The sequence below is a fragment of the Elgaria multicarinata genome, chromosome 3 (genome assembly GCF_023053635.1).
Source record: "Elgaria multicarinata webbii isolate HBS135686 ecotype San Diego chromosome 3, rElgMul1.1.pri, whole genome shotgun sequence".
Classification (NCBI taxonomy): Eukaryota; Metazoa; Chordata; class Lepidosauria; order Squamata; family Anguidae; genus Elgaria; species Elgaria multicarinata.
The window spans coordinates 171330246-171357468 of NC_086173.1; the positions used below are offsets into that span (position 1 = coordinate 171330246).

The following is a 27223-nucleotide window of genomic DNA, read 5'->3' on the forward strand; positions in this document are numbered from 1 at the left end:
AGAGGGGGGCGGCTGTGTTGGGAACTTTAACCCAGGTCTACCTTGTGTGCCTCCTTCATAATCTCCTTTTAAATTCCTACAGCGCAGTCCCTGCCTCAAAGGAGAAATTGGCAGCCAAGGCAGGAGACTGTTTCGAGTCCTGGTGGGAGCAGAGATGGAGAAGAGAGTGAAGATGGAAGAGCAAAGCTTTGCAGGCCCTGAACCAGAAAACGTCTCCTGCAACATCCAGGAAGGGAGCCGTGCAGAGCCCTGGGAAGGAAGAGTGCAGCAGGACCAGCCTGGGAGCAACGCCTGCTCTGACGTGGAGCTTCAGCCCTTCAGGGACTTCTGCTACCAGGAGGCCTTGGGACCCCGAGGGGTTTGCAGCTGTCTCCACCACCTTTGCTGCCAGTGGCTGAAGCCAGAAAAGCACACGAAAGCTCAGATGCTGGACCTGGTGGTCCTGGAGAAGTTCATGGCTGTCCTGCCCCCAGAGATGGAGAGCTGGGTCAGAGAATGTGGAGCAGAGACCAGTTCCCAGGCGGTGGCCCTGGCAGAAGGCTTCCTCCTGAGTCAGGCAGAGGACAAAGAGCAGGTGAGAGCATTTCATCCTGATAACTAACAAGGACTATGTCCTTAATACTTATCTCAACTTTATTTTACATGTCCTTTAAGAAAGGGATGCCCCAATTTCCAATGGTCCAACCCCCAAGTATGGTTGCTCTTCATGTGTAGAGCAGGCCCTCATTGGAGGATAGTTTAGCTAATACTGGATGGTTAAAATATGCAGTTCCCTACCAGAGGATGTGTGATGGCCACCAATTTAGATTATTTAAAATGGGGGTCAGACAAAATCCTGGAGGAGAAGGCTGTGAATGGCTGCTAGTCCTGATGGCTATATCCTACCTCCAGGTGATGGACCACTGTGGGGAGAGAATGCTGGACTAGATGGACCCTTGTTCTGATCCAGAATGGCTCTTCTTAGTTTCTCATGATGAGAGAAGTGAATGGGTTTGTAAAGTTCTGGGGAAGGAGCGGATCCTTCCTCAACTGGTGTCAGAGTCCTCCCAACAGAACAGGAATAGCATTGGTAGACACCAACCTCCTGTGTTTACAGTGGAAAATGCTGGATATCAGGGGATGTCTGGGAGTTTCTGTCTTTCCTTCTGGCTGGTGTTCTAGCACTTTGCTTATAGAATCATAGAATAGCAGAGTTGGAAGGGGTCTACAAGGCCATCGAGTCCAACCCCCTGCTCAATGCAGGAATCCCCCCTAAAGCATCCCTGACAGATGGTTGTCCAGCTGCCTATTGAAGGCCTCTAGTGTGGGAAAGCCCACAACCTCACCAGCCAAGTGATTTCATTGTTGTACTGCTCTAACAGTCAGGAAGTTTTTCTTGATGTCCAGCTGGAATCTGGCTTCCTTTAACTTGAGCCCGTTATTCCATGTCCTGCACTCTGGGAGGATCGAGAAGAGATCCTGGCCCTCCTCTGTGTGACAACCTTTGAAGTATTTGAAGAGTGCTACCATGTCTCCCCTCAATCTTCTCTTCTCCAGGCTAAACATGCCCAGTTCTTTCAGTCTCTCCGCATAGGGCTTTGATTCCAGGCCCCTGATCATCCTCTGAACATGCTCCAGCTTGTCTGCATCCTTCTTGAAGTGTGTTGCACAGAATATGGCAAAATACTCAAGATGTGGCATAGCCAGGGCCGCATAAAGGGGAACTAGTATATTCAAAAACAAAGATGGCAAGGACCTAACAGAAACAGAAGAGATCAAGAAAAGGTGGCAAGAATATACGGAAGATCTGTATAGGAAATATAGTAATATCGGGGATAGCTCAGACGGTGTGGTCAGTGAGTTAGAGCCAGACATCTTGAAGAGTGAGGTTGAATGGGCCTTAAGAAGCATTGCTAATAACAAGGCAGCAGGAGACGACGGTATCCCAGCTGAACTGTTTAAAATATTGCAAGATGATGCTGTCAAGGCGATGCATGCCATATGCCAGCAAATTTGGGGGGAAAATGGCCATCAGACTGGAAAAATAAATTTATATCCCCATTCCAAAAAAGGGAAACACTAAAGAATGTTCAAACTATCGGACAGTGGCACTTAATTCAAATGCCAGCAAGGTAATGCTCAAGATCCTGCAAGGTAGACTCCAGCAATTCATGGAGCGAGAATTGCCAGATGTACAAGCTGGGTTTAGAAAAGGCAGAGGAACTAGAGACCAAATTGCCAATATCCGCTGGATAATGGAGAAAGCCAGGGAGTTCCAGAAAAGCATCTATTTCTGTTTTATTGACTATTCAAAAGCCTTTGACTGTGTGGATCATAACAAACTCTGGCAAGTTCTTGGTGGTATGGGGATACCAAGTCATCTTGTCTGCCTCCTGAGGAATCTGTATAACGAACAAGTAGCAACGGTAAGAACAGACCACGGAACAACGGACTGGTTTAAGATTGGGAAAGGAGTACGGCAGGGCTGTATACTCTCACCTTATCTATTCAACTTGTATGCAGAACACATCATGCGACGTGCTGGGCTTGACGAATCCAAGGCTGGAGTTAAAATCGCAGGAAGAAACATTAACAATCTCAGATATGCAGATGACACCACTTTGATGGCTGAAAGTGAGGAGGAGCTGAGGAGCCTTATGACGAAGGTGAAAGAAGAAAGTGCAAAAGCTGGGTTGCAGTTAAACCTCAAAAAAACCAAGATTATGGCAACCAGCTTGATTGATAACTGGCAAATAGAGGGAGAAAACGTGGAGGCAGTGACAGACTTTGTATTTCTGGGCGCAAAGATTACTGCAGACGCTGACTGCAGCCAGGAAATCAGAAGACGTTTATTTCTTGGGAGGAGAGCAATGACAAATCTTGATAAAATAGTTAAGAGCAGAGACACCACGCTGACAACAAAGGTCCGCATAGTTAAAGCAATGGTATTCCCCGTAGTAACCTATGGCTGCGAGAGCTGGACCATAAGGAAAGCTGAGCGAAGGAAGATAGATGCTTTTGAACTGTGGTGTTGGAGGAAAATCCTGAGAGTGCCTTGGACTGCAAGAAGATCCAACCAGTCCATACTCCAGGAAATAAAGCCAGACTGCTCACTTGAGGGAAGGGTATTAAAGGCAAAACTGAAGTACTTTGGCCACATAATGAGAAGACAGGATACCCTGGAGAAGAGGCTGATGCTAGGGAAAGTGGAAGGCAAAAGGAAGAGGGGCCGACCAAGGGCATGATGGATGGATGATATTCTGGAGGTGACAGACTTGACCTTGGGGGAGCTAGGGGTGGCAACAGCCGACAGAAAGCTCTGGCGTGGGCTGGTCCATGAAGTCACGAAGAGTCGGAAACAACTGAACAAATAACAACTTCTTTTAAAGCAGCCCAAAATAGCATTTGCTTTTTTTGCTACCACATCACACTGTTGGGTCATATTCAGCTTGTGCTCTTCTTACGTTCTTATGATCACAGGAGAAATGAATGGGTTTGTGAAGTTCTGGGGAAGGAGGGGATCCTTCTTCAACAAGTGTCAGAGTCCTCCCAACAGAACAAGAATAGCATTTGTAGCCAAACTGCTGTGTTTACAGTGGAAAATGCTGGATATCAGGGTTGAACTTTTAGCCCCCTGAAAAAGACACAAGTTCCTGTGCTGTGTGTCTTGGATGGTAGATCAACTTTAGAATGAGACCTGAAAGGTGAAGCGATTGGGAAACACTGTCCTTGGCCTTGACCTGAGCCGTTCCTTTCCTTCTCTAATCCCTCTTCTCTGCCTGGAATCTTCCCTCCTACTCCAGGTCCAGGGGATGTTGGCCAGAGAACCCACAGATTTCCCTAATGCAGAGAAGGCTCCACCGGGCATCACACAGAGGCCGCTGGATGGGTGGATCTTGCAGGAGGGTGACGGAGGATCCCCCTCACTGGGTAAGGATTAGTGGACGTATTTCCCCATGGTCTCCCTCCCTCAATTACGCCTGAAGTGCATGAGCTGTCTTAATGTTCTCCTTGAGCCTGATTTTGCTGGGGGAGATACTCAGAAAGGAAATGTTGTTTAGTAACGTGGTTCGAGGTCTTACACACTCTACAACTAAGGTCCTCCTCCAGGCGCCAACTCAGACTGAAAATCGGAGGAAGACAACAAGGGACAGGCCTTCTCTGTGGTGGCCCCCCAACTGTGGAACAATCTCCCCAATGTGGTTCATGTGGCACCGACATTGTTATCTTTTCTGTCCCAGGTCAAGCAATATGGAATTAGCAATATGTAATTAATTAGCCTGGGTCTGTTTTTTTAGGGTCATAGATTTAAAACTTGTTATAGTAGTTTTATATGTATGTGTATATTGTATGTTTTTGCATTTCTAAATATTTGGATATTGTTTCTAAGTGCTTCGGCTATGCTACGGTAAACAAATGCAATAAATAAATAAACACTGAAAATAAACAATGAAAATGGGAATAGTTAAGAATGTTAACTTACCTTCTCACCTTCCCACCTTCTTTACCTTCCTCACAGGGAGCAAAAAGACCTGCAGGGGAAGTGAACTGATCCTGGGGGGTCCTTCTGGGCCTCATTCGCTTGGTGGTGGAGTTGAAGCGGTTTCTGCACAGCCTGGGCAGGTAGGGGAGTCCTGGGGGCCTCGGTCTCCTGCACATCTCTTTGGTCCCGGAAGAACCTGCCCCTTTAGCCTTTGCTCTTCTCCAAGATGGCTGCTAGGAAGGCCTTGAATGTCACTCACAATGCTTTGGCATTCAGAAGGCGGACCTCACCATCCTTGTCTTCATGGATTGCTACATAATGCTTAAAGAGAACATCATTTCTTCTTCTTCTTTCAGGGTCTGGTGACCTTTGAGGAGGTGGCCGTGCATTTCTCGGAGGAGGAGTGGGCTCTGCTGGATCCAGGCCAGAGGACTCTGCACAAAGAAGTCATGGAGGAGAATCGTGGGATCCTGGCCTCTCTGGGTAAGGAATGGGATTCGTCTGGGTAAGGCTCCCTCTCTGCCTTCTTGCCAGATCCTGGAAGGTGGAATTTCAGCTCTTCTTTCTTTGTGTCAGTGCAGAATACAAATGTCATTGACTCCGAAGACCTGACAAAATATTGAGAAAAGCCCATTGATGGACTTGCTCTGTGGCAGAGATGGCTGCCAACCAATCTTACTTTGCTGCTATAATTGCATCTGCATACTATTGAAAATGTTACAAATATTATCTTAATGGTCTCCATGGAGGAGAGGAGAGTTAAGCCTTTTCAGAAGACAGCTCTGGACAGCTTGCTTTTCATTTTAAGATATAAGTAGACATTGAAAATAACCATTACGGTTGAATTCCCACTTTCCAGTTCCCAATTAAATGATCAACTAGGAGAAAATGGCAGATTTTAAGTGTATTTAATTTTTACAGTATTTTATGTTGTTCATTTATTCTCTCAACTCCTTTATATGAGTTATTCCATATAAATGAAAGCATTGTATGGCAGTCTAGTTCTCAGGTCTATTAATCATCGGGATATTTAATTTCTTTAGAAGGATCTCCCTCATCAACGATTTTTCCCCCCTGTGAATCAAATCAGCAACCATTTGTTTTGTTCCAAGATTTCAAGATGATTTCTGTGTTTATACTTGCAGGTGATCACAGGGAGAGCAAGAAAAATGGCCTACACCAGAGAAAGAAAACAGAAGAGAGTTATTTTGAAGGATCAGACATCTGTGAAACTCCAATACTAGAAGCACCAAGTAAAAAGAATATTTGTAAAAGGAAGAAACAGAGTAAAACTCAGAAGATTCATTCTAACAAATATCAAAGGTTTCAATGCTTAGTGTGTGAAAAACAATTCACTTTCAACACACAACTTAACTTGCATCAAAGAATTCACATTGGGGAGAAGCCCTGTAAATGTTTAGAATGTGGGAAAAGCTTTGTTTTGAGATCACGCCTTAAGCAGCATCAAAGAATTCACACTGGGAAAAAGCCCTATAAATGCTTAGAGTGCGGGAAGAGCTTTGCTTACAGCACAAGCCTTAAGCTGCATCAAGGAATTCACACTGGGGAGAAGCCCTATAAATGCTTAGAATGCGGGAAGAGCTTTGTTCTGAGCACACGCCTTAAGGAGCATCAAGGAATTCACATTGGGGAGAAGCCTTATAAATGCTTAGAATGCGGGAAGAGCTTTGTTCTGAACACACGCCTTAAGCGGCATCAAAGAATTCACACTGGGGAGAAGCCCTATAAATGCTTAGAATGCGGGAAGAGCTTTGCTCACAGCATCAGCCTTAAGCTGCATCAAGGAATTCACACTGGGGAGGAGCCCTATAAATGCTTAGATTGTGGGAAGACCTTTACTCGGAGCACAAACCTTAAGCTACATCAAAGTATTCACAGTGGGGAGAAGCCCTATAAATGCTTAGAATGCGGGAAGAGCTTTGTTGTGAGCACACGCCTTAAGCAGCATCAAGGAATTCACACTGGGGAGAAGCCGTATAAATGCTTAGAATGTGGGAAGAGCTTTGTTCTGAGCACAAGCCTTAAGCGGCATCAAAGAATTCACACTGCGGTGAATCCCTATAAATGCTTAGAATGTGGGAAGAGCTTTGCTCACAGCATCAGCCTTAAGCAGCATCAAGGAATTCACACTGGGGAGAAGCCCTATAAATGCTTAGAATGCGGGAAGACCTTTGCTCACAGCACAAAACTTAAGCGGCATCAACGAATTCACACTGGAGAGAAGCCCTATAAATGTTTAGAGTGCGGGAAGACCTTTGCTCAGAGTGCACAACTTAAGCAGCATCAACGAATTCACACTGGGGAGAAGCCCTATAAATGCTTTGAGTGTGGGAAGACCTTTGCTCAGTGTCAAAGACTTAAGCTTCATCAAAGAATTCACACTGGGGAGAAGCCCTATAAATGTTTGGAGTGCGGGAAGACCTTTGTTCAGAGTGCACATCTTAAGCAGCATCAACGAATTCACACTGTGGAGAAGTCCTGTAAATGCTTTGAGTGTGGGAAGACCTTTGCTAAGGGCGCACACCTTTATCGGCATCAAAGTATTAACACTGGGGAGAAGCCGTGTAAATGCTTAGAATGCGGGAAGACCTTTGCTTGCAGCTCCAGCCTTAAGCAGCATCAACGAATTCACACTGGGGAGAAGCCGTATAAATGTTTAGAGTGCGGGAAGACCTTTGCTCGGAGTGCACACCTTAAGCAGCATCAAAGAATTCACACTGGGGAGAAGCCCTATAAATGCTTAGAATGCGGGAAGAGCTTTGCTCACAAAATAAGCCTTAAGCTGCATCAAGGAATTCACACTGGGGAGAAGCCCTATAAATGCTTAGAATGCGGGAAGAGTTTTGTTCTGAGCTCAATCCTTAAGCAGCATCAAAGAATTCACGCTGGGGAGAAGCCCTATAAATGCTTAGAATGCGGGAAGACCTTTGCTCGCAACACAACCCTTAAGCAGCATGAAAGAATTCACACTGGGGAGAAGCCCTATAAATGCTTAGAATGCGGGAAGAGCTTTGCTCACAAAATAAGCCTTAAGCTGCATCAAGGAATTCACACTGGGGAGAAGCCCTATAAATGCTTAGAATGCGGGAAGAGCTTTGCTCACAAAATAAGCCTTAAGCTGCATCAAAGAATTCACACTGGGGAGAAGCCCTATAAATGCTTAGAATGCGGGAAGAGCTTTGCTCACAAAATAAGCCTTAAGCTGCATCAAGGAATTCACACTGGGGAGAAGCCCTATAAATGCTTACAATGCGGGAAGACCTTTGTTCTGAGCAGAAGCTTTAAGCGGCATCAAAGAATTCACACTGGGGAGAAGCCCTATAAATGCTTAGAATGTGGGAAGACCTTTGTTCTGAGTGCACAACTTAAGCAGCGTCGACGAATTCACACTGGGGAAAAGCCCTATAAATGTTTAGAGTGCGGGAAGACCTTTGCTCAGAGTGCACAACTTAACCAGCGTCCACGAATTCACACTGGGGAGAAGCCCTATAAATGTTTAGAGTGTGGAAAGACCTTTGCTCAGAGTGCATATCTTAAGCAGCATCAAAGAATTCACACTGGGGAGAAGCCCTATAAATGCTTAGAATGTGGGAAGAGCTTTGCTCACAAAATAAGCCTTAAGCTGCATCAAGGAATTCACACTGGGGAGAAGCCCTATAAATGCTTAGAATGCGCGAAGAGCTTTGTTCTGAGCTCAATCCTTAAGCAGCATCAAAGAATTCACACTGGGGAGAAGCCCTATAAATGCTTAGAATGCGGGAAGAGTTTTGTTCTGAGCTCAATCCTTAAGCAGCATCAAAGAATTCACACTGGGGAGAAGCCCTATAAATGCTTAGAATGCGGGAAGAGCTTTGCTCGCAGCACAAGCCTTAAGCAGCATCAAAGAATTCACACTGGAGAGAAGCCCTATAAATGCTTAGAATGCGGGAAGAGCTTTGTTCAGAGCTCAGGCCTTAAGCGGCATCAAAGAATTCACACTAGGAAGAAATCCTATAAATGTTTAGTGTAGCATTTATAGCATCATAGAATAGAAGAGTTGGAAGGGGCCACTTAAGGCCATTGCATCCAACCCCCTTGCTCAATGCAGGAATCCACCTTATAACATACCTGACAGATGGTTCTTCAGCTGCCTCTTAAAGGCCTCTAGTTTGGGACAGTCCACAATCTTCCATGGTAACTGGTTTCATTTTTGTACTGCTCTAACAAGAAGATTTTCCTGATGTCCAGCTTGAATCTTTTCTTCCTGTAACTTGAGCCCATTATTCTGTGTCCTGCATCCTGGAATGATTGTGAAGAGATCGCTGCCCTCCTCTGTGTGACAACCTTTCATGTCATTGAGGAGTGCTATCATATCTCCCCTTCTCCAGGGTAAACATGCCCAGTTCTTTGAGTCTCTCCTAATAGGGCTTTGTTTCTAGGTCCCTGATCATCCAATGAACATGTTCCAGCTTGTCTGCATCCTTCTTGAAGTATGTTGCGAAGAATTTTCCCAGGGATGGATGTCAGACTGACTGGTCTGTCTTTTCCCAGGTTCCTCCTTTTTGCCCTGTTTGAAAAAGGGACAATGTTAGCCCTCGTCCAGACATACGGCACCTCACCCGTCTTCCATGATTTCGCAACGCTAATGGACAGTGGTTCTCTGAGTTCTTCTACTATCTCCATCATTACTCTAGGATGCAGTTCATCGGGCCCTGGAGATTTGAACTCATTCAAGGAAATTAGGTGTTGTTTGACCATTTGTTTATCAATCTCAGACTGCAATCCTGCCCCCTCAACTTCTGCGTCACTTTTTCCGGGGGTGGGTGGGTCATAGACTGCTTTTGGGAGAAGACTGAGGCAAAGTAGGAGTTGAGCACTTCAGCCTTTTCTTTGTCATCTGTTATCTATTACCCATCCTCGTTAAGCAGTTGAACCACCGTTTCTTTCCTGTGTGTTTTACTATTCATGTATCTGGAGAAAGCCTTTTTATTGCTTTTAGCATCCCTCACTAATCTCAGCTCATTCTCAGGTTTAACCTTCCTGGCGAGTCCATGGGCCTTCACGACATACCTGGGTTTCAATCCACACAGCAAGAAGTCTCCCACAACAGCTACTCTTCTCTTCTTCTTGGTCGACTGATCTTCTGAGTCTTGTTCACTGCTGCGTGGTGTCTCCAGTAATTCTTCCTCTGCAGACTGTCCTCCAGTGGCATCCTCCAGTAGCTGAAAGTGGTTGTTTAACTCTAATTGTTACACCGGTGTAGAATGCCTATAAGTTCTTCTGCTCCTAACTGTCACGCTTTTCCAGGGAGTTTCCTCTTCATGTCGAGTTCAGGCAGGAACACGAACATTGCACACACTTTGCAGGTCACCAGTGCTAGAGACTCCTTTCTGTCCGTATTGTCTACCGATTATAGGAGAATTGCCTGTGCTTTGTCCTATCTTCTCTGAAGGTGCACAACAAGAAGACCTGAGGAAAACACCTGGAAAGGCAAGTGTTCCTCAACAAATTAAAGTGCTTCAATGACAACTATCAACAGTATGGGCTATGGGGGGGAAATTTAGTGAACCAAAGAACTTTCGAATCTCCAAATATCCATATTAAATAATGATTATAAGTTATTCACAGCAACCTTGGCAGAAAGACTGAAGAAAGTCCTACAAAAATTCATTCATGAGGATCAAGGTGGCTTCTTACCCAAAAGACAGATGGGAGACAATCTAAGAACGGTTTTAAATGTTGTGGAATATCTGGTGAAATACTGTGGTTGCAGAGAAAGCATTTTACAACCTTAGTTGGATTTTTTTACTTAGAACCTTAGAAGTACTGGACTTTGGAGTAAATTTCATAAAGTGGGTGAAATCCATCCATAACTTTCAAAAAACACAAATAATGATTAATGTAGATGTGTCCAAATCATGTGAAATACAGAGAGGGACAAGACAGGGCTGCCCACTGTCACTGCTACTGTTTATTTTATTGTTGAAGTTAAAAAAAGTTTTGCAAGATGGGAAAGATTCAACTGTCACTTTGGGGGAGAATTGCAACAATTAAAATGAATGTTTTGCCTTGAATGTTATTTTTGTTTCAAACAATACCTATTGTAACATTGGATTTACCATTTGTGCAGTCGCAGAGAGAGAGAGATCTACGTTTATACAGGAATAAAAACAACACCAAGAGTTAAAATTAAAATCTTGCAGGATGCAAAAGAGGAGGGCAGGGCCTACCAGACCTCAAAGTGTATTTCTCGGACTGCTGTTTAATGTGGATGAAAGATTGAGTATTGCTGAGAAATAGGAGACGGTTGGAACTGGAAGGATACGTATTGAGATTTGGATGGCTATTTGTGGTACGATAAAGTCAAGGTTAACGTAGAGTTTAATCATCATAACCTAAGACGTGCTGTTTTAAGAATATGGAACAAATATTAACCAAGGTTTTGTCAGAAAATACCACTTTGGGTATCGGCCAAGGGGCTATTTATAGAAGGGAATTGACAAGTATGCCTAAATGGTTGACATATAATGATGTATTACAAATGTCAAAGATGAATATAAGTTAAAATCAAGGGAGGAACTGCTGAAAGATGGTCATGCGTGTTTTGGTATGTACAAATTAGGTTTCCTTGTGCACAAGTCATGGAAAGGTTTAAAATAGACAAAAGAATGGTGGGTTTGAGCAATCAAAATCTGAATTTGAAATGACGTTCTGTCCAAATGATGAACATGTTATCTCAAAGATATATAAACTTTTATTAAAGTATGAGACGGAGGATGAGCAGGTAAAAGACAGTATAAAAAAATGGGCTCAAAACTTTGAATACAATGTTTCAATGGAACAGTGGGAGAATATGGGGGGAGTTTGAAATTTACATTATGTTCAAGACTTAAAGAGAATTTTTATAAGATGATGTACAGATGGTATATGTCTCCTGTGAAGTTTGCTAAAATGTATAAGAGTGCCTCGGGAAACTGTTGGGAATTAGGAGGAGGAGGAACCTTTTATCATCTTTGGTGGACTTGTAAAAAAGCCAAAGCATTCTGGATACAAATACACTATTGAATTCAAAAAAATACTAAAGACTAACATACAATTGAAACTTCGGTTGGTGGCCCAGCTACGCCCCTATCTAGACAGGGATAACCTAGCTTCAGTTGTCCATACTTTGGTAACTTCCAAATTAGATTACTGCAATGCCCTCTACATGGGGCAGCCTTTGAAGACGGTCCAGAAGCTGCAGCTTGTGCAAAATGCGGCGGCCGGATTGATAGCTGGAACAGAGAGGTTGGAGCATATAACACCAATTCTGGGCCGCTTGCATTGGCTGCCTTTATGTTTCCGAGCCCAATTCAAGGTGCTGGTCTTAACATAAAGCCCTACATGGCTTGGGACCACAATACCTCATGGAATGCCTCTCCCGACATGAACCTACCTGTACACTGCGCTCAACATCTAAGGTCCTCCTCTGAGTGTCTACTCCGAGGGAAGCTCAGAGGGTGGCAACAAGGGAGAGGGCCTTCTCAGTGGTTCCCCCCCCAACTGTGGAATGATCTATCCGATGAGGCTCGCCTGGCGCCAGCATTGTTATCTTTTCGGCATCAGGTCAAGACTTTTCTCTTCTCCCAGGCATTTTAACAGCATTTAACAACGTTAAGTTTGTTTTTAATGGACCCCAGAATTGTTGTTTTTAAATGGCTACTGTTGTTTTTATACTGTTTTTATGTTTTTTAAATTTTTGTATACTTTTAATGTTTACTATTTTAAATTGTTGTAAACCGCCCAGAGAGCTTCAACTGCAGGGCGGTATATAAAAGTAATAAAATAAATAAATAAATAAATAAATTTGATGGGATGGAAGACTTGCACAATGACTGAAAATCTTTCCACAAGCATTTATATGGGCTCTCCCCAGTGTGGATTCCTCCATGGTTTTGAAGGTGCAAACTGTGAGTGAACCTCTTTTCACGCTCCAGTACTAAAGGTGAGTAATTTCTGCTACACTCTTGATTACCACTTTTCCCTTGCAAACTGCTTAAAGGTATCTCTCTTAAGGTATAGTCCGCTGATTACAATGTAAATAAATACTACTACTACAATGCCAAACAAGCCAACAATTTATTTATTTATTTCATTTCATTTCTATAGCGCCCAATAGCCGGAGCTCTCTGGGCGGTTCACAAAAATTAAAAACATTCAAAGTATGAAACAACAATATAAAACCATAATATAATATACAATATAAAAGCTCAACCAGATAAAAACAGCAGCAATGCAAAATTACAAATTTTAAACACCAAGTTAAAATTTATTTATAGACTGTTAAAATGCTGGGAGAATAACAAGGTCTTCACCTGGCATCTAAAAGCATATAATGTAGGTGCCAAGCAAACCTCCTTAGGGAGCTCATTCCACAGCCGGGGTGCCACAGCAGAGAAGGCCCTCCTCCTGGTAGCCACCTGCCTCACTTCCTTTGGCAGGGGCTCGCGGAGAAGGACCCCTGAGGATGACCTTAGGGTCCGGGCAGGTACATGTGGGACTTCCTGGAGGGCCGAAGGTTTTCCTGCCTTGACCCTGAGATGGATTAAAACCTGCTCTCAAAGCAGGAGTCAAGGTGTGCAACAAGAGGCCACTATGAGCAGAAGTTGCCAAGTGTGTTGTACTCCTCATGGCTAGCGGCTCCGTGGGTCCAGAACCTTCCTGTGTACCCTGATAAGGCCTCACCTAACATTCGGTTGACCCTTTGGAAAGGAGGACAGGGCTCCTGTATCCTTAACAGATACATAGAAAAGGGAATTTTAGCAGCTGCCATTTGTATATATGGAGAACCTGGTGAAATTCCCTCTTCATCACAACAGTTAAAGCTGCAGGAACTATACTAGAGTGACCATATTTAAAAGAGGGCAAAGCTCCTGCAGCTTTAACTGTTGGGATGAAGAAGAAATTTCACCAGGGGGAAGCTAGGGGTGGCGACAGCCGACAGAAAGCTCTGGCGTGGGCTGGTCCATGAAGTCACAAAGAGTCGGAAACGACTGAACGAATAAACAACAAACTACATATATACTAATGACACCTGCAGAAATTCCCCTTTCTATGCAACTGTTAAAGATAAAGGAGCCGTGTCCTCCTTTCCATAGGGTCACCCTACTTGACCTCTCTCTTTTTAGAGCTTCTATTCGTGTTAAGAGTTGCATCTCAACGGATCTGAGGGGCACCAGGTTGGGGAAGGCTGTTGTGCAGCAAGGGCAGGCAGAAGGACGTTTCCAAGGGGAAACGGCTGTGGATCCCGCGAAGCCCCCAGGAGCAGATGGGGCGGCGATGCTGCAGGGGGGGATAAAAGACCCCCATTGAGGAAAAGCCCCCTTTCCAGGTCCACGTCTCTGCCAGGAGCCTCTGCGGCTCTCTAGTGCTGCCTCCATCTAAGGGTTAAAGAGGCGTAGAGGGGTCTGGGTCCTAGAGCCAAGGCTGGATGAGGCCCCTCCCTTCCTGCCCCACACTTCCTCCCCGCCCCCTCGTTGCAAAGGATCCTGGGATTCTCCCCCTGCTCCTACGAGCCTCGTCTGTCTGCCGCCTGCAGCCTCTTTTCCCCTGCGAAGGAGCCGGTGAGTGCAGATTGCAAGGGGGTCCCAGGGGGAGGGGGCAGAGGAAAGAGTCCCCACAGGGCAGAGGGTGCAGGTTTGGGGCAGGGCGTGGGTGGGAAGAGAGGGATCCCCGAGCCCCCCAGGAGACTGACCCACTTGCGGCCCCTCCAGGAGACCCCCGCCTTGCACCTCCTTCTCTCCCCATAACTAGGGGATCTCGGAAGGGAAGGCTGGAGCAAGGAGGGGTGTCTGGGAGGGACCCAAGAGGAAAGGTCCCAGGTGGGGAGGAGGAATGTAACACCTGCAGGCAAAAGGCTGCTCTGGCGTCCTGTTTGCATTGCATTTTTGGTTTTGTTTCCTCTCCCTGATTCAAACCTAGTGGATAAGCAAAATTAACAAGTCACTTTGGTCACGAGGCCTTCGAAATAAAACCTGGGACACTTTTGTTTATTAAGAAGGGAGCATGCTGTTGATTTTAGGACGTCCCTCTTTGATGTATTAAGTGAGCCCAATATTCACATCCTGAGAGTGGGGCAAAACCGCTGTTACTCAGGTCCCTGTTTGGGGTTCAAGTGCTGGTTGCTGAGAAGGCATAGAAAGGGAGCCCTGGGAGGGATTGGGAGAGAAACTCTGGTTTCTCAGCAGACCTCTTATTTCCTGGAGGGCCGAAGGTTTTCCTTTCTGGAGCCTGAGATGGACTCAGACCTGCTCTCAATGCAGGATCGTGAACATAGGGCCTCCATGAGAAGAAGTTTCAATGTGTGTTTTACTCCTCACGACTAGAGGCTCGCTGAGTCCAGAATTTTCCTTATACTCAATAATGCAATGATGGGAGTTGTATTCCAACACCCTTGGAGGGCACCAGGTTGGGGAACGGCTGCTCTAAACAAAAAAAGAGAAGTAGGTGGCCCTAAGTTGTTCATCATCAGTTTTCCACAACCCCACCGTCACCTCTGCATAGCCTATTCTCCATCCTGTCCTCAAGGTTTATATCTGCTTTGGAGCATTAGAATTTCACTGGCACTTTCTGCCTCCTTAGAGAGAATGTGGTGTTAAAGCTTGTGAGCCTTAATTCCCAATTTCCCTGCTTTTTGGAGTTTGGTTGAAAACTGTAGAGCCTTTAATGTTGTTTTGTGAAACGTAGGTTTTTTCTTTATTGAATTTCATGGCTTTGTGTAACGGATGACCACACAGGAAAGAAGCCATATAAATGTATGGGATGTGGGGAAAGCTTCAGCTGTAGTGGGACCTTGGGTAGACATCAAAGAACCCACACAGGGGAGGAAAAATATCTTTTAAATAATTTCTCAATTTACACTATTTAAAAAATTTAAATTATGACACTATAGTGTAATTATTTAAAAATTACACTAAAATTTATAATTTTTACTATATTGACATTAAAGAATCTACTTAAAGCAAGGATCAGAGTATCTAGCATTTTTCATATAACTGCTTGATAACCCACATATCACATAACTTCCAAATGAAAGGCATCACCAAATGTTGCTTCCTTGCTCGTATTTTCTTGCTGTCAATAACTGGAGATCGTTGTTAACAATACATTTAGGTATTTATTGCAGAGCTTTGGCTATGGGGTGGTGTATCAATGTAATAAATAAATACACCCAGGCTATGGGGCGGTATATAAATGTAATTCCTTATGCCCCCCTTCCTGGCTTTCCTTCAGCCTACACTACCTCACAGGGTCAGAGTGAGGATAAAATGAAGAGGAGGATGAAGCGGACTACATGCCCTGGACTACTGGAACTACTGAGGGGCATTGAATTCTATGATTCTGTGAATCTAAATCTACAGCAACTGGAGGGTGCCAGGTTGTAGCACAAACTAGGTCCCTTAACCATTTCTCTGGTGTGAAGTAATGTTTTGGGAATAAGATTCATGGATGTACATTTTAGAAAACGTTTTCCTTTCATACAAACATAAAGCAGCAGATTTAGCTTATAAGAAGCAGGTACACAGAGAAAGGAAAATATTTTCTATGTACAACCAAAACCATTCACCTTCCTTCACAGCAGATATATTTTTTAAGAGACCTATATCTGTGTTCAAATTCAAAATACACACACAAATCTATAAAAGAAAGCTTAAAATGTAGTTCAGCACCTTTAAAAGAAACACACACTACCTGAAGAAGCTTAAACTCATGGCAGATAGGTCAGGGTTAACCTCTTCTCATTCCTAGTCTCAACTCAATATTCCTTATAAAGTTTAAACTTTATAAGAGGCTTCGGTGAGGAACTGCCACTCCAAAGGATAGTTTGCCATATATTCTTTACTTTGAATTAAGAAGGATGCACCAGCACTTCAAACACACACACACACACCCCTCCATCTTCACAATCACAGACAACTCTACTGAGCATGCTCCTGCTCTATCGGGTCTTCCATTCACTTTAATGGGGTGAAGAAACATATTAATTAAAAATCAACGGAAGCGAATTTTGAAAAAAGAAAAGCCATTCCAAAAACTAGAAGGTCAGGGGGACAAGATCCCACCACTGGTTTGAAGGGTAAGGGTCCCAATTCAGAGCTTTTAGTGAGCAAAAAAATCATTGCCACCCGGAAGTAGATCAGTGCCAGTTGGAAGCAGAGAGGCTTTTCCCAGATTGGTACTTTGAACTGCCATCCTGCCCCCAATATTTCACCAATCTTCTTGAAACGTGCAGGGTATGTAAAATGAGCATTTCTTTCTGGCAGGTTTCCGTTTCAGAAAGATTGGTGAAATCTTTCCCTCAATTTTGGCCTTAACATGATGGAATGCACTTTTCACTGATCGCCTATAACACAGGGAAACACTTCCGTAATCCTAATAAGGCTGGACGTAACATCGGCTGCCTAAAACCATGAAATTGTAGACTATACTGTTATGTGGTTGAAAGCTTTTATCATTGCATCTGTCTTCTTTAGACTGGTGGAAGTTTAACTAGACCTCAGTAGCTAGTCAACTGCTGCTAGTTGGGCCTGGCACTCTTTTCACGTTGTTTTCTGACACGCCTTAGGAGGAGTTAAACTGCAGTGTGTTTGGCAGAGTGTACACATGTATTTCTTTCCAGTCATTGCGTGTTTCATGTTTTGCTTCCGTATGTGACGTCCTTTTGCATTTACTTCCCTTATAAACTAGGGTGACCTTATGAAAAGGAGGACAGGGCTCCTGTATCTTTAACAGTTGCATAGAAAAGGGAATTTCAACAGGTGTCATTTGTATATGGGAACCTGGTGAAATTCCCTCTTCATCACAACAGTTAAGGTGCAGGAGCTATACTAGAGTCACCAGATTTAAAAGAGGGCAGGGCACCTGCAGCTTTTAATGGTTGTGATGACGAGGGAATTTCACCAATTTCTCCGTAGTCTACAAATGACACCTGCAGAAATTCCCTTTTCAATACAACTGTTAAAGATACAGGAGCTCTGTCCTCCTTTTCATATGATCACGCTATATAAACCATTCATCTCTTAAGGCTTCCTTAGTGGCATATTTCATTTGTTTAACAAGCTGAAAAAGTATTCAGTGTTTTCTTGCTTAATTTTAAAATAAACTTTCACACATTATTAACTTTTAATGGCATTAATTCAGCTCTGGTTACACTCTCTCTCTCCTGTCGGGGTAGAGTAAGAGCTTCATTTTCAACCACAAATCTGGTTCCTGCTGGCCGGGCGTCGCGGAGCCCCCTTTGAGACAGGTGCTATCTCTTACAAACAAGGGGTTCTGTTCTTCTCAGCTGCACCCTGTCCAGGAATTCAAGCAAATAGGTATGTGGGCTTCCCCTGAGCCCACCCTGTGCTAATATAATTGCTTTGCGCATGTTCTCTAGAAAATAAGGTATCTATGCTTCCGCAGTAACAGGAAAATGTATTAAGGATGCAACCATGACACCAACTCTTGTGAAGAGTATAGAAACACTAGTTTCACAAGACTGTGCCTCCTAGAACTGTTAGAGGGTGTCGTGGCTTGCTTTAGAAACAGCTAACCGTGAAATGAACAGATGGGCACAAGTTTCTCAGTAATCATTTATGTATTGTTTTTCTGTCCTTGAAAAGATTGCACTCTGCACATGTGTAAAGTCCTTGCTTATAATTGGCTGAGTAGCTTACCTGTTACTGTTTTTCGATTGGTGTATTCTATGGAGAGGTTCTGCCTTGTTTCTGAGGGGACTGACCCTATAAGTATGTTAGCATTTGCTGAAAATAGTGGGCAGTTCCTTGGGTCCTCTGAGGGCTTCCACCTTGCAGTGCTAAGTGCTGCTTGTAATAAACCTTCTAAAAAAAGAGAATCGTGGAATAGTAGAGTTGGAAGGGGCCTATAAGGCCATCGAGTCCAACCCGCTGCTCAATGCAGGAATCCACCCTAAAGCATCCCTGACAGATGGTTGTCCAGCTGCCTCTTGAAAGCCTCTAGTGTGGCAGAGACCACAACCTCCTACGACTTAGAGTCTTTGACCACCACTCAGCGATCCCACTTAGAGGAGACCCACCTTTCCAGGGTTCCTCGACACACCCTCGAAATACCAGCTCTGAAGCTTGGATTTGTGGTCTACCTTGCCAGGCTGGTGTTTACAAGAATCAAATTATTGGGGAAGGCACATGAGCCTTGTATCTGGCATGGGGGGGGGGGGAGGAATTGTTCGGCTGTCCTTCGGCAGAAAGATCCATCAAGCAGCCATCTGGCTCCGTTACCAGGTTTTACCAAGGCAGCCGGTAGGCCAAGGCTGTTCCACAGGGTTGTTGATCTGTGCAGCTGAAGGTGGGAACCTTCTCGCCTCACCGGGAGCCCTGGAGAGCTTGCTGTTTGTGGATTGGTGCAGCCAGGCCACCCCACCTGCTTAGCTCTGGGGATAAGTTAGTTAGTTTCCAGTTTATGGTCTCTGTTCATTTTGGGAAGGGTTGTGTTGTTTGGGGCCCTGAAGGGACCCCCGTGCCATCAGGTATTAGATAGTCAGAATTTCTTGTCTCTCTTTGGGTCGCTCTGATTAAATGGCTTCACTTGATTTGGCTTTTATTGCTCTTTTAAAGTTGTTTAATTTCTGCTGTGGCCTTTTAGTTTCATTGTAACTTTCAGACTGTTTCCCCCCCCCCTCCCCTGTCACCTGTTAATTGTTCATACCCTCAGGGCCCTACTCTGATTTAATAAATTGCCTGAAGCCTTTGTGAAATGTGGTTATTTTCAGGTGAACTGGCTCCAGTTCCATTGTTTCACTGGGAACCAGTGGGAGGGGGGCAGCTGGGTTGGAAACTTTAACCCAGGTCTACCTTGTGTGCCTCCTTCACAATCTCCGTTTTAATTCTTGCAGCACAGTCCCTGCCTCAAAGGAGAAATTGGCAGCCAAGGCAGGAGACTGTTTCGAGTCCTGGTGGGAGCAGAGATGGAGAAGAGAGTGAAGATGGAAGAGCAAAGCTTTGCCGGCCCTGAACAAGAAAATGTCTCCTGCAACATCCAGGAAGGGAGCAGTGCAGAGCTCTGGGAAAGAAGACTGCAGGAGCACCAGCCTGGGAGCAACACCTGCTCAGACGTGGAGCTTCAGCCCTTCAGGGACTTCTGCTATCAGGAGGCCATGGGGCCCCGAGGGGTTTGCAGCTGTCTCCACCACCTTTGCTGCCAATGGCTGAAGCCAGAAAAGCACACGAAAGCTCAGATGCTGGACCTGGTGGTCCTGGAGAAGTTCCTGGCTGTCCTGCCCCCAGAGCTGGAGAGCTGGGTCAGAGAATGTGGAGCGGAGACCAGTTCCCAGGCGGTGGCCCTGGCAGAAGGCTTCCTCCTGAGCCAGGCAGAGGACCAAGAGCAGGTGAGAGCATTTCATCCTGATGACTAACAGGGACTGTGTTCTTAATACTTATCTCAACTTTATTTTACATGTCCTTTAAGGAAGGGATGCCCCAATTTCCAATGGTCCAACACCCCAAGTATAGTTGCTCTTCATGTGTAGAGCAGGCCCTCACTGGAGGATAGTTAAGCTAACACTGGATGGTTAAAATATGCAGATCTCTACCAGAGGATGTAGTGATGTCCACCAATTTAGATGGTTTAAAATGGGGGTTAGACAAAATCCTGGAGGAGAAGGCTGTGAATGGCTACTAGTCCTGATGGCTATATCCTACCTCCAGGTGATGGACCACTTTGGGGAGAGAATGCTGGACTAGACGGACCCTTGTTCTGATCCAGAATGGCTGGAGCAGGGGGTTGGACTCGATGGCCTTGTAGGCCCCTTCCAACTCTGCTATTCTATGATTCTTCTTAGTTTCTCACGATGAGAGGAGAAGTGAATCGGTTTATGAATTTCTGGGGAAGGAGGGGATCTTTCTTCAACTGGTGTCAGAGTCCTCCCAACAGAACAGGAATAGCATTTGTAGACACCAACCTCCCGTGTTTACAGTGGAAAATGCTGGGAACGTCTGGAAGGTTCTGTCTTTCCTTCTGGCTGGTGTTCTAGCACTTTGCTTATAGAATCATAGAATAGCAGAGTTGGAAGGGATCTACAAGGCCATTGAGTCCAACCCCCTGCTCAATGCAGGAATCCACCCTAAAGCATTCCTGACAGATGGTTGTCCAGCTGCCTCTTGAAGGCCTCTAGCGTGGAAAAGCCCACAACCTTACCAGGCAAGTGATTCCATTGTCGTACTGCTCTAACAGTCAGGAAGTTTTTCCTGATGTCCAGCTGGAATCTGGCTTCCTTTAACTTAAGCCCGTTATTCCATGTCCTGCACTCTGGGAGGATCGAGAAGAGATCCTGGCCCTCCTCTGTGTGACAACCTTTTAAATATTTGAAGAGTGCTATCATGTCTCCCCTCAATCTTATCTTCTCCAGGCTAAACATGCCCAGTTCTTTCAGTCTCTCCTCATAGGGCTTTGTTTCCAGGCCCCTGATCATCCTCTGAACATGCTCCAGCTTGTCTGCATCCTTCTTGAAGTGTGTTGTGCAGAATTGGGCGAAATACTCAAGATGTGGCATAGCCGGGGTCGCATAAAGGGGAACCAGTATGATCAAAAACAAAGATGTCAAGGACCTAACAGAAACAGAAGAGATCAAGAAAAGGTGGCAAGAATATATGGAAGATCTGTATAGGAAATATAATAATATCGGGGATAGCTCAGATGGTGTGGTCAGTGAGTTAGAGCCAGACATCCTGAAGAGTGAGGTTGAATGGGCCTTAAGAAGCATTGCAGCTTTTGTGCTCACAGATGCGGGTTCTGATGGTTCTTGTGCTCATACCAATGTACAATAAATTACATGGACACTTGATGGCAGAAATCGCAAAAGCTGCATTCGCTCCAAAAGACTTCAGGCACCTCTGGTCAAGCATTTTCTTGATATGGGACATGATGACAAAGACCTGAGACTCTGGATTATTGAAAGGTTTCAAGGATAGGGGACAAGAGTAGACCATCCTCTATGAAAGAGGGAAATATTCTGGATTTTCACCTTAAGGACATTACAACCACAAGGACTTGATCGGAGCTCCGCTTTTTGCCCCCATAGGCTTGCATTGAAATCCAAAAAACCTTACAACATTTTTTCTGTTAAAGTTAGAAACCTGAAGTTTGGCACCATGACACCTCATGGATGTATACACACACATGCCAAGACTCAAGCAAGTCCCAGCATCTCCTGATTTTCGGAGAATTTTTGAAAATCGGACACCCCATTTTCAGACATGGGATTTACTCTGAGATTTTGATAGATAAAAACTTTGAAGCAGGCACCCTCACAACTGCCATCTAGATCCACATTTATGGCAAGTTTCAAGCAAATCCCATCATCCCCTGATTTTTAGCGGGGCTTTAACCTCTAATGCATCACCCGTAACCCCAATTCACATCCCTTTCGATATCTCCATCAATTTTCATGTTAGAAACCTCAAACTTGGAACCATGATAGCTTATCCATGTATACACATGCATGCCAAGCCTCCAAGCCTCCCCTGATTTTGGGGAAATTTTTGAAAATTGGACACCCCATTTTCAAACATGGGATTTGCTCTGACATTTTGACAGATAATTTTTTTTGAAGTGGGCACCCTCACAGATGCCATCTAGATCCACAATCATGGCAAGTTTCAAGCAAATCCCATCATCCCCTGATTTTTGGTGGGGCTTTAACCTTCTAACTCACCCCAAATCAAGTCCCATGCTAGAACTACGTCAATTTTCACATTAGAAACCTCAAGTTCAGCACCATGACACCTGATGGACATATACACATGCATGCCAAGACTCAAGCCAATCCAAGCCTCCCCTGAATTTGGGGGAATTTTTGAAAATCGGACACCCCAGTATCTCAGGGATTTAAAGCTGCAGACAGCTCAATGGGGTCATTACAAAGGAAATCCCAACATGCCATGAATTGGGGAATAGAGATAAACCTATATGAATCTTCTTCCACACTTGAAAAATTGATTTGGAACTTCAAAATGTCTAAGTGAGCGCAGGAAGGACTTATGCCCTGAGTCAAAGCAAGACACACACAAACCATCCCTGCGAGGCGGTCACAGAGGAGGAGGACAGGCGGGCAGATCTAGTATGGGGGAGTCAGTCCTGGCAGATGCCCCACCATGGACTTGCCCGTTTGATTTTCACAGCAGGAGAGGTGGCCTGCTTACTGGTGCCAGCCTGAGCCTTCCCTTGACCACCACTGCTTTCAGCACGCCCAGCCACAGACGTGCACCTGCTCCCTCTTCCCATGATGATAATATATATAATACTAATAGTAATACTACTAATAATATGTATTTAGGGAAATGGGACAAGTTAACTGTATTGGCTTTTTTTGCACTTCACAAGCAGTGCACACAGCACACTCACACAAAAACACAGTCACACACACAGTCCAAGTAACACACACACACACAGAGAGAGAGAGAGAGAGAAGAAATAGAGAATAATTGTTTTTGTATTTTTTGGTATTTTTTTTTATATAGAAGAAAGAAGGAAGATGAAACACAGTCAGGCTTTAAGAGGGGAAAGGGAGGGGGACCAGCCAACCATACAAACTCCAAAATTTTAAAATAAAGTTTATATAAAATCAACATAAGGGAAAAACACAGAGCAGACTAAGCAAACAGTCAAAAACAACTCAGTTACCTAGGGAGGTTGTGGGCTCTCCCACACTAGAGGCATTCAAGAGTCCGCTGGACAACCATCTGTTAGGGATGCTTTAGGGTGGATTCCTGCATTGAGCAGGGGGATGGACTCGATGGCCTTGTAGGCCCCTTCCAACTCTGCTATTCTATGATTCTATGATTCTACAAGCGAACAAACACACACACAACCCAAGATAAATCCTAATCTAATCTCCTCCAACTCCAAACACAGCAGCAGCACCTATAACTAACTCCTCTCTCCACGAACGCCAACCCACAAAGAGACACAAAGCAGAAAGCTCTCAGGGTGGCTCTGCCTTAGTCCCCCCTCCAACGCTGGGATTGGAGGATGCTTCATGATGTCATCACTTCTCATCAGGATTGGGAGCTGAATGTGCCTGTCATCGCTAAAAAAAAAACCCTACCGCTTTTACCCTTTCCCGGTTTTTTTACAATTTTTTTAAAAAAATTATAGCAAGCGAACTGCACCACACAGAGAGCTGAGAGTAGGCTCAAAATGACCCCCAGCCACGACTCTCTAACCACAAGAAGTTTCAGAAAGATAACTTAAAAAACAACACAGTTATCCCCTATTCTTTTCCGCAATGCAATCCTATGGGCGAAATGATCCAAAATGGTGGGTGGAGCGCTTCACGAAAAGAGAAGCGCTTCTCCTATGGCCGCTTCTCTTCGCCATTTTTTGAAGGGTCCGCAGTCCGCTTCTACTCTGCCTCTGGGCAAGGCTGAGCAGGCCAATTCGCTTCTGATTCTCCGATTCTAATCTGAGCGGAGCACACGTCTAGTAGTAAGTTTTATTAGGTTTGTATTAACTATGTTTTAAGCATTATATCAGTCCACTCAGTCCCCTTTAAGGGAGCATACAGGCCGTTAGCACGGTTGCTACACATTTTAGGATTTGAAAAGCAGCCTAATCAGGAGCAAATTTCGGAGATTACTTACTCCTCAATTAGTTGACGAGGTGCAGGGAATGCTTATCAAATTTACAAATGAAACAAAATTGGGTGGGATAGCTAATACCCTGGAAGACAGAAACAAACATCAAAGTGATCTTGATAGGCTGGAGTGCTGGGCTGAAAACAACAGAATGAAATTTAATAGGGATAAATGCCAATTTCCACACACAGGAAAAAGAAACCAAATGCATGGTTACAAGATGGGGCATACTTGGCTCAGCAATACTACAAATGAGAAGGATCTTGGAATTGTTGTAGATCACAAGCTGAATATGAGCAAACAGTGTGATGTGGCTGCAAAAAAAGCAAATACTATTCTGGGATGCATTAATAGAGCTTCCAAATGGTTCTCCTACATTAGCAATGGTTAGGCCTCATCTAGAGTATTGCGTCCAGTTCTGGGCACCACACTTCAAGAAGGATGCAGACAAGCTGGAGCGTGTTCAAAGCAGGGCCATGAGGATGATCAGCGGTCTGGAGACAAAGCTCTATGAGGAGAGATTGAAAGAACTGGGCATGGTTAGCCTGGAGAAGTGAAGATTGAGGGGAGACATGATAGCACTCTTCAAATATTTAAAATGTTGCCACACAGAGAAGGGCCTGGATCTCTTCTCAATCATCCCAGAGTGCAGGACATGGAAAAAGGTCTCAAGTTACAGGAAGCCAGATTGTGTCTGGACATCAGGAAAATCTTCCTGACTGTTAGAGCAGTACGGCAATGGAATCAGTTACCTAGGGAGGTTGTGGGCTCTCCCACACTAGAGGCCTTCAAGAGGCAGCTGGACAACCATCTTTCAGGGATGCTTTAGGGTGGATTCCTGCATTGTGCAGGGGGTTGGACTCGATGGCCTTGTAGGCCCCTTCCAAGTCTTCTATTCTTTGATTGATTGAATATTATTATTATTTTAAACTCATTCACAATGTTTGATGTTTTTCCTTCCCTTTTCCTCTTAAGTTGACTATTTTGTTTTGTGAAATATCCTCTCATGTAAGCCTTACTTACATCCAAGACCACTCGACAATCTGTCCGTACAGTACCGTGCCCGAAGGAGCAGACAACGTGTCTTCCTAGCATTTCGACCAGCTGGCTCTTGAGCCAATTCAGGATACAGCGGGACACACCGCTACAAAGACACGTCACTCCCGGAAGGTCCCCATCTTGTGAGACTTTCGGGAGAGCTGGCAAAGCCGCCGCTCACTTGGTGGCTTCCCTGCTTCTCCCACAAGCCACAGACTGACGCATCTTTGTAGCCACTGAGTGATCTGCCCTGTGTGCTGTCTCCTGAGCTTAGAGTGCTTCATTTATAGGGCTTTTCACCGGAGTGAATTCTTTGATGTCACTTAGGGCCTGCGCTGTAACCAAAGCTGTTGTTTTACCACACAGTTCTGTTCCCTTAGGTATGTCTGCCTTTGTATGTCTAGTGAGCGCAGAGTGTGGGACTGAGTGGGTGTGGCTGATGATGCTGTGAAAGGGGGAGGAGCATAAATGGGGGAGTCTAGAGCTTGGGGGTGGTTGGTTAGTTGGTTAGGAGTTGGGAGTGTCAGTTGGGATTGTCAGTGGTGTGGAGAGTGAAAGGAGAAAAGATTTTAAGAGACTTAAGATCACAGTTTTTATAAAAACTAGTAGATTAAGCAGGTTAACTTGAATTGGAAGTAACTAAGATCAGCTAAACGAAAATAAACATTTTATTTTGTTTTGTTACCTCAAACCTCATGTCTGCTTGGCTTTATCACCTGCTCTACAGTTACTATCATAAACATCTTATATATTTATTTATATTTATTAATTTATATACCGCCCCATGGCAGTTCACAAAGTTTAAAAAGAGTAAACATTTTTTAAAAAGTATACAAAATTTAAAACCATTAAAAACATAAAAACAGTATCCATTTAAAAACAACAGTTCTGGGGGCTGTTAAAAACAAACTTAGCGTTGTGAAATATTGTTAAATGCCTGGGAGAAAAGTCTTGACGTGGCGCCTGAAAGATAACAATGTTGGTGCCAGGCGAGCCTCATCGGGGAGATCATTCCACAATCGAGGGGACACCAGCGAAAAGGCCCTCTCCCTTGTTGCCATCCACCGAGCTTCCCACAGAGGAAGCACTCGGAGGAGGATCTTAGATGTTGAGCGCAGTGTACGGGTAGGTTCATGTCGGGAGAGGCGTTCCGTCAGGTATGGGAGTCCCATTCTATGAAGCAAGTGCAGCTGCTGTTCATAATTTTTTTAAAAACCACTTTGTTAATTTAAAAAACAAGTTGAGGGGCCATACTGAAGGTTTCAAGAAAGGTGTCTGGGAACACACAGGTGACCATGGGCATCCAATTGGCTTCTCCCAGTGTAAAGTAGGATCTCTCATTTTGATCTCTCATTTTATTTATTAATAACATTTATATCCCACCTTTTTTCCTCCAAGGAACCCAAGACGCTGTACATAATCCCTCTCCTCTCCATGTTATCTTCACAACAACCCTGTATGGTATGGAGAATGTGGATAGGGAGACATTTTTCTCCCTTTCTCAAAATACTAGAACCCAATGGTCATCCCATGAAACTGATTGGTGGGAGGCCCAGGACAAATAAAAGGAAGGACTTCTTCACACAGCACGTAGTTCATTATGGAACTCACTACCACAAGATGAAGTGTTGGCCCCCAATCGGGATGGCTTTAAAAGGGGGTTGGATAAATTGCTGGAGGAGAAGGCTACGCACGGCTACTAGCCCAAATCTTGAGCATGTGTAGGAACGTGTGGTGAAAATCCAGTCCTGATGCCTATCAACTCTATGGGTTTCTCCCAATTGAAAGCACCCCATTGGTTGATCCCCCCTTAGCCTTCACAGCTCTACCTTTTGTAGGTCAACAGATCCACCCATAGATCCACCATGCAATGTTGCAGTCCATCTCCAACACACCCTGAAACTAGGCTGCAGCGCTTCCCGTCTTCTGCTGGATACTGGAAGGGTGTCTGGCGTTCTGCTCAAGGCATTAGACCTGTTTGTTGCGGCTGGGAAAAGCTACCATTCTGGGCTAGAAGGAGCAGGCAACACACCCAGCTCAACACCTGGGCAGGAGGTTGAGCGCTCTCCCCGATCCAGAAAGCGATTCTTGC

At 44.7% G+C, this 27223-nt stretch overlaps 1 protein-coding gene across 1 annotated transcript in view; it reads left to right on the plus strand.

Moving 5' to 3' along the window:
- The first annotated feature begins 406 nt into the window (after nucleotides 1-406).
- LOC134395783 (zinc finger and SCAN domain-containing protein 16-like) overlaps nucleotides 407-27223 on the plus strand; it is a 101252-nt gene continuing 74435 nt past the window's right edge. Inside the window, exons 1-3 of the mRNA XM_063121945.1 lie at nucleotides 407-574; nucleotides 3783-3909; nucleotides 4499-4564. Of these exons, the coding sequence (XP_062978015.1) occupies nucleotides 425-574; nucleotides 3783-3909; nucleotides 4499-4564 (343 nt within the window). The 5' untranslated portion in view covers nucleotides 407-424. The remainder of the gene's footprint in view (nucleotides 575-3782; nucleotides 3910-4498; nucleotides 4565-27223) is intronic.